Source organism: Mercenaria mercenaria, chromosome 10, assembly GCF_021730395.1.
Source record: "Mercenaria mercenaria strain notata chromosome 10, MADL_Memer_1, whole genome shotgun sequence".
Lineage (NCBI taxonomy): Eukaryota > Metazoa > Mollusca > Bivalvia > Venerida > Veneridae > Mercenaria > Mercenaria mercenaria.
In genome coordinates this window covers 19116591-19124443 of record NC_069370.1, presented here as the reverse complement: position 1 = coordinate 19124443, position 7853 = coordinate 19116591, and the positions used below count along the sequence as shown (strand labels likewise).

The following is a 7853-nucleotide window of genomic DNA, read 5'->3' as shown; positions in this document are numbered from 1 at the left end:
GAGAGCAAGATGTTTCCATCCGCACCTTCAACTTCTGACAGATTCTTTTTCTTGCATATCGTATTCTTAAATTGATACAAGAAACAGAATAAAACAAATGGTTTCCTTTTAAGCACTATTTTATTACAGCAGCGTATGAATTTACGCATTCAGTCATAAATTTCAGGACCTGAGACATCTTACATCCCGGGTTGAAAGAGGAGTTTTCCAGCACCGGCAAAAACGCGGGAAAAATCCTGCCTAGCATGCAAGAAAGATTTTTTCTTGCCTAGTATTGAAAGAATGTCTGACTTTGCCATGCCACACTGAAATATCACCATTTAAGCCCCATAAAATACTGAGAAATAATTATTTTAAAATCAACAATAGCAACCGGTTGTATGGGTAAAATAAAGCTACCGACTGAATAAATAGGATATCAAAATTTAAGTGCATTTTTACTGGCAAAGGTCATTGGTCAATGATAATTATTCAACTGTAAAATGAATACTATATACTGGTATATTTTTTAAAGAAAACATGTCTCACCAAACTTTGAGAAGAAATGTAGAAGCAGTGAATAAAAGGACCATAATATTTTTGAAATAGGTAGGTTCTACTAGTAACAAATACTTGTTTAAAGAATAGCTCACAGTTTTCTAACATCCATAGCTTAGCGTATGAGGAAAGCATCGAGGACACTTGTCATATTTCACTATTTCAAGCTGCCCTGATTATGCCCTTGAAACGGCGTTTGGCCACTTCTTCGCTGACCGCATGCACGAACAAGGTAGAGTATTTGACAGTTTTTAGAATGTTGCGTACAATTAAAACAAGAAATATTGATGAAACAAACTCTTTATTTTCATATCAAGTATTTATTTTTTCACTGTCAGACATATTTTCTATTTTTTCACTGCAGTGAAACATAATTTCTATATTTTCACCGCTTTTCCAGAACTGTTTTGATATCCATGAGCAGTGATTTCGGGATACATTTCTGTGAAATTATTTCAACATCTGACCAGTGGTTTAGGCTTTGCAAGTTTATGTTCTATTTTCAGCTCTTTAAATAAAGCTTTAGTACATAAAAGGAAAATATTTATCAATATTGGGATCATCTAGGAAAGGCGTGTATTAAATTATTAATGGTTTAAAAACAGATGTTGATAGAAAGCAAATTTAGCTCTGACGATCACGTTTATTGACAAATTGGAATAATTTGAGCGACATTATTAAAGACTCAGTCACGCAATGAACATTTTTTTCTGAGAAGTTATTTTTAAATAGAGCAAGTAGGCCTAGTTGTTTGGAAAATAATAGTGATAACACAAGTACAAATTCTTTTGGAATTGGGTCAGTGGTTTCTGACAATAATATAATATATAATATATAATATTTTTGAAGTTTTCTTTCCGTTGCATTACCATAACTCTTCATTTAAGGGATTTCTTTGAACAATGTTGGCAGGCGATCATTCAAGAGGTTCATCAGCTTCCATTAATTCATTTTAGCCTTACGGACGGTGGGAATACAGAAAAAAAACGCGATCAGATGTGAACAGAATGGAGAGAGCGTTTTCAATCGCCCTTTTCCTAACAAGATTTTTTCTATCTTTTAACGCGCTTCCGTAAAAACTATTACGGGTACAAGCACGATTTTTTTTTCATGGAATTTTATGGGGCTTCAATAGCCGTGTACATTGAAAATTTCAACACAACTGGTTTTCATATACCTGATTTACACTGGCGTTATTTTATCGTAAGCATGGACGTTCCAAGTAGGAAGGAAACTAGGTCGTACATAAAGATGCGTTGTTCTCTGAATATACCAACCAAGCTTTTTTATAATTTATTTGTAATAGGCATAGCATGATATACAGATTCATGCTAAAACGGCATAGGTATACACAAAACGAATTCAATTATTATTATACTGTATGGAAATTTCATGTTAGAAGATTGTAGTAACATCAATAATTCATCTCTAGAGTAGTCAAGTGAAATACTATCTATAAAGGTATAATTTGTCATGTTAAACAATATCTAAATAATAAAGAATAAATACATAAATAACCCCTTTTCAGAATTGAAGCATATCCTCGCAGTCTACTTTGCATTCCTCTATCAAATTTAAAAGAGAGATGCAAGCATTGAGGAACCCTTTCGGCATCTTAAGTGTAGCCTTCTAAAAGACAGAGTAGTTTTAAGTAAACTGATTTAAGAATACTAGGGTCAAAGTAAGGTAAAAAAACATCTTAAATCCACTTTGATTATATCATTTGATAGAGCCAGCACAAAGTATTGCGTTTTGCTTCCTGATATGAAAAAGAAATGTTTGTCTAACTAATGAGGTCAAATGGTATTACTCCAATGACATTGGAGTGATATATATAAATGTGAAGTATACAACTACACTTGATATTTAGACCCAAATATGTTTCAACTTTAATATTCCTATCTGAAACAGAAGAGAAAAATAGTACATTCAACCAATGCATTATGTTGACAGGTCCAAGGGGAAGAACTCTGTTAGGCTTACACAAAAAGCTTACGGTGTTTCCACTAGCTTGCTTATGAATATGTAGACAGATGTGCAAAAGACCGACTGACATTATCGTCTCTAAGTACATCTCAAACTCTGTATGAGTGGGTGTAGATGACTTGTAAATTGTTAGTATTGGGCACATTTCTAGCATTACCTAATCATTTTGTGTACACGTATATCAGATATTGATAAGCAATCTGTTCATAGCTTTGCTTCTTTTTAAAGAGAAATAAAGGGGAAAAAAGGGCCTAGTGTAGCCGAGTGGAAGGGTTTTTCCTATGTATATCTAGTACCCAAATGAAAAAAAGATGTTTGTTTCAAAAGGATGGGTTACCAGCCAAGCTTATTTTGCAAGAATTTAAAACTGTTTAGGGTTATTCATTATCACCCAAAGCCACTGTTTATAGGTAGGAAAGGGTATTTAATAAGGGCAAATCTAGAGTCCAAGATCGACCTCGAATAGGGCGCCCTAGAACGTCAGCATCCTCTGTTCTTGTAGACCCGAGCTATACAGTTTCCCAAAATAACTACATCAATGGGCATTTCATTGGAAAGTGTGCATGAAATTCTGACTAAACACTTAAAAGTATCAAAGGTGTGTACAAGATGGCTACTGCATTTTTAAATCAAAGAGCAAAAGGTCCAAAGGGTGCAAATTTTTTTTCCAAACATCTGTTAAAATGTAGATGAAAGGAGGTTAAAGGAACCTCCTCAAAAGGTGGATAAACAACAAAGAGTGACTTAGGAAAGGGCAATAATGACTAGTTTTTGCAAAAAGAAGTCGAAGTTGCAAACGGGTTCTTTACATAATTTTCTGCAATTCCAAAGAACTTGTTGTGTAAGTACCCAGTGCACCTGGAAGATATATTACTAGAAAGTTTTACAGGAACAAGGTTAAACGTCGCACACAAAATACATTATATTGGAACTAATTCAAGTTATTTTCTAAAATTCCGGAGTTAACATTCCATTGCCAAACTCTTAGTGTCTTACCAAAACATTTATGCTACAAACATTTTGCCTTTAGTTCTCTGTAATTAAATGAAACCTCCCGCACGTTAGTTTGAGGTTGATTGACTAGACATAATAATTAATTCTTCAGAATAACCTCTTCTTGACTTGCGGGTTAAACTTGACAATTGAGAACGAACTAGAAGCTCCCCTCGTGAGAGAATATTTAACCTTTAGCCTGCTGGCGACAAGTTATTCTGCCTTTGCGACCAGTGCAGATCAAGATCAGCCTGCACATCCGTGGAGTCTGATCATGGTCTGCACTGTTCGCTATTCAGTCAGTAAATTTTCAATGAACACCTCTTCGATTAATAAATGGTATGGCCAAAATTGAATGATGGATCAGTACATTGTAGAAATTTAGTAGGGTAAGGGTTAAAACTTCAGCTAGGGGCTTGAATCTGCAGCTATTTTTACGCGTGAATTTTTTTAAAACATAATTACATATTCATCTAATATATATGATATAGTAGTTTGTATAATCAAAATCAGTGAAATGTTTCCCTAGTCGTTTCTCTGCACAGCTTAAAAGGGCTTCAAAACTGCTATATACGGAACAGAATAATGGTAACAGTGAAGTATAAAGCGTGTACTGTGAAGTACGTATGATATGTGAACCATGAAATGTGAACGATGAATTATGAAGTATGAAGTGTAACATATGAAGTGTGAAGAATGAAATGTGAACTTTGAAGTTTGACCTATGATGTATGAACTGTGGAGTATGTATTGTGAAGTGTGATGTATGAACTGTGCGGACACTGCCGAGCTTTTGAACAATTCAATTACCTTGACAGAAAACCATTAACCATTTTTTTGAAAAAGTCCCTTTCTAGTGTTCCGAAAAGGGTTTAGAGAAAAACATTCTCATGATAAATCCTATGCCTAAATCGGAAATATAAGAGAATATATCTAACGCCAAATTTCGTTCATTTTTTGTGTTATAATTTCAGGTAACTATATAATTAACATAAATGTTAATATTCGTATAATCTAGTGATATATAAGCACCCCACTAAAGGTGTTCAACATTAAACTGTCTTCAAATAATTTGCGAGAAGATGCTCCAGATGTACATTTTACCCAGACCTGTTCTCCTGACTTCACTCGCACTATTGCTCCAAGCGAACTGCATGTGTAATAATTTTCGTCATAGTTTGAATCTTTCGCAATCACGTTACCTGCCACTACCAAGCCAATGAAAGAATGTTGTCTGTAATATGCACAGACATGAACAGTGAACTGGTACAATCCCCCGACAGGTGCCGTGAAGATCCCAGTGGAAGTAGAGTATCCTGACCCTTCGTTTGTGATGGTGTTATCAAATACAATGATCTTGCCAGTGGTGTCAAGGGACGTATCTGTCACGTGGTCCGCATAGAATGCGACGGGCGGCTTCTTCATATTTTCTGCAATGATGATATGCAATAGTATTAGAACAATGCAAACTTCTGGTTCACATTTAAAAGTGTTTGTTGTCATTAATTCAGTAATAAAGTAGAAACACAAGGGAATGTAGCGGCTATATTTCTAAAAATACTTTATAAAGCATTATCTTTAATTAGTTTACTATATGTTAAACATGTGGATTGCATGAACGTGGAATGTGAAATATGATCAGAACATACATCACGTATCGTTATAAATGACAAGTACTGAAATATAACATTGAAAAATAGTTATGGCCTGTAATTTCACACCGAAAATATCAAAAAATATATATGGGTCGTTACATGAGAAAACCTGTATTAGTGACATGATATAATTATTGCGTGATTAGAAGTTTAAAATAATGGAAAATCCTTGTTTTCCTTATGTTCATGCAGAAACTAGAAACAAGTATAACGCATAATTTGTTGCACAAATGACTTGAAAAATGCACGTCATGCACGACGACGTCATGTTGCTTTCATGACGTTTTTAACGTGACGTCTCAAAATGCATTTGGTGGCTTACTTATAAGTATTGAAATAGTGAAGATGTTTACTTCAAATTTTCAAATTTGGAAGGTAAAAGAGTTTTTTTTCATGAATATTTTATTATCTGAATTTTGATTTTTTTTTTACACTTATACACGTTTTCTCATGGAACGGCCCATATCTATTTATATTTCACTGGTAGTATTTGATTGGAAAAGAAAGTAAACTTGTGTATTTTAATTTCCTGCTTTTCAGTGGATTATTGAAATACTACATTAAAAGAAGTACATTCAGTTGCAATAGAAGATATATTGTAATTAGACGGACATTTTTAATAAAATATATTTCAATGACAGCAAAGACATACATAAAATATTGCGAAAACATTAAAATGTACGCAACTTTATACTTAAATGTAAATGTAGAAATCTATTTAATATAATATTATGTCATAGAATTATCTTACTTTTTCGTACATGAAAATTTGGTCATTATATTGCGACGTCTTAATATTGTGAGCGAAACAGATATAATTTTGTATAGTTGTGTTAAACCATTGCAGAGGAGAATGGCGTATTTTGTAATTTTTGCTGCTTCGATGATAAAAATGTTTTCTGCAGTTCAAAATGGCGATATTTGTTTACTTTTTGGCACACAAGAGGACAAAATATCTGCAGCAAGTGCGTTTATATATTTCAATCTTTCAAACGAAAAAGCAAAGTTGGTGCACACATAAATTACCTAATTTCGGTTTTTGGTTTGCCATGTTTATCTTTGTTTCTAACAAGTTATCGAAGGTACGTACTGTGCCAGTTATTGTAGTGTGCCATTTCAAACTTGGGGAATATCATAACCATGCACGAATATGTAATTCCTTTACAAAACAAATAACTTTAGGAATATTTACACATTTCTCGGAGTACATAATAATGCAAATAAAAATTAATATATGTAAGTTCTAAAACCTCGCCTTAAAATTATGTTTTGGTACAAGCCATAACGACGACGTTTTTTGTTGCATGATTGTTCTACCGAGTTGTATTATTTCGTGCAATATGTTAATATGACAAAATGAAATTTGTCAGCTTATTACAATGGTAAACTTAAAAAGCAGTATAAGTCCTCTAGCAAGTTGTAGTATTTACACATTTTCGCGAAATATAAAATATAGCGGTTCTCTTTGATGGTAAAAGTTAATTATAAGCCGGACGTAAATGTTTCTATATAGATTTTATTGATGTTTGATTGTTGTTTTTTTTTTAAAAAAAAAAACAACTAAAAACAATAAATCAACGGATTGTTTTCAGATTGGCAAAATTCAATCGTTCTTCCAGAAGTTACACCTATTTTACTTCTATCTGTTTGATGGTAAAAGTTAATTATAAGCCGGACGTAAATTTTTCTATATAGTTTTTATTGATGTTTGACTGTTGTTGTTTTTTTTAAACAAAAAACAAACAAAAAAAACCCAACAAATCAACTGATTGTTTTCAGATTGGCAAAATTCAGTCGTTCTTCCAGAAGTAACACCTATTTTACTTCTATATTTCACGAATTCATATTTAATGGTATTAAAAATAGTACATTACCCACTTCCTGTTCTATGTCCTTAGACATTCTTTCCATCCCCTCAGTGATGTTATTCCTCATTTCTTCAAATGTGTGAGTTATATCGGCTACTGTCTTTTTTACTTCTTTTAATGTATTCAAGACCGTGTCCTGAGTTTTCTTAATTTCATTTTCTATAGACTCCACCTTTATTTCTGTGCGAATCATCTTTTCCAAAAGCTGTTCCTCGTAAGAAAATTTTGAACACACTGGTTCTGTTGCCAAAACAATTTTGAAACTGCATATTTGAAACAAAAGAACAAACGCATAAATTGCCGATGGAAACATTGTGTCTTAGACTATCTTGAGAACACTAGACAAGTAAGTGTACGCTGACGGTGACTTTTATACCTGTTCATGCTAAAACCACGCGTAACTTGACAATGAGGGTTATTCAAGACGCTGTGGTAACAGGTCAGCAAGATATGTTTTTGTGCTTATAAATTTATATATTTGTTTATATTTAAGACTCTTAAGCTGCATTTTATGTTTAATTGCCAATAGTATATAGCAAACGTTTCAGATTGTTAAGTGCTTAAGGTGGAATGCGCCTAATTTGAAGGTGTTGGTTTCCCTTTCGACATTTTGTTTAAAATAAAATACAGCATATTCCTCACAGAATGCGTATTTTACTTTTTTTGATATTTCTGTAACTTTTTTCTCTGCAAACCTTCAAACACAACCATTGACACCCATTCTTTATGAACCGCGATTTCACGTCCGTCGGACGGTTTTCGTAAATCGTTCTGTTCATTCTACAAGAATCGATTTGCTTGTTTCTCATCATAT

General features: G+C 33.3%; 1 protein-coding gene across 1 annotated transcript; it reads right to left on the bottom strand.

Moving 5' to 3' along the window:
* Positions 1-1814: 1814 nt before the first annotated feature.
* LOC123543260 (complement C1q and tumor necrosis factor-related protein 9A-like) lies at positions 1815-7395 on the bottom strand. The gene is made up of 2 exons (XM_045329339.2): positions 7046-7395; positions 1815-4946 (listed from the first exon to the last, which is right to left on the bottom strand). Exons 1-2 carry the CDS (start codon positions 7350-7352, stop codon positions 4531-4533), a joined length of 723 nt encoding a protein of 240 aa, XP_045185274.2. The 5' UTR covers positions 7353-7395; the 3' UTR covers positions 1815-4530.
* Between the last annotated feature and the right edge of the window lie 458 nt (positions 7396-7853).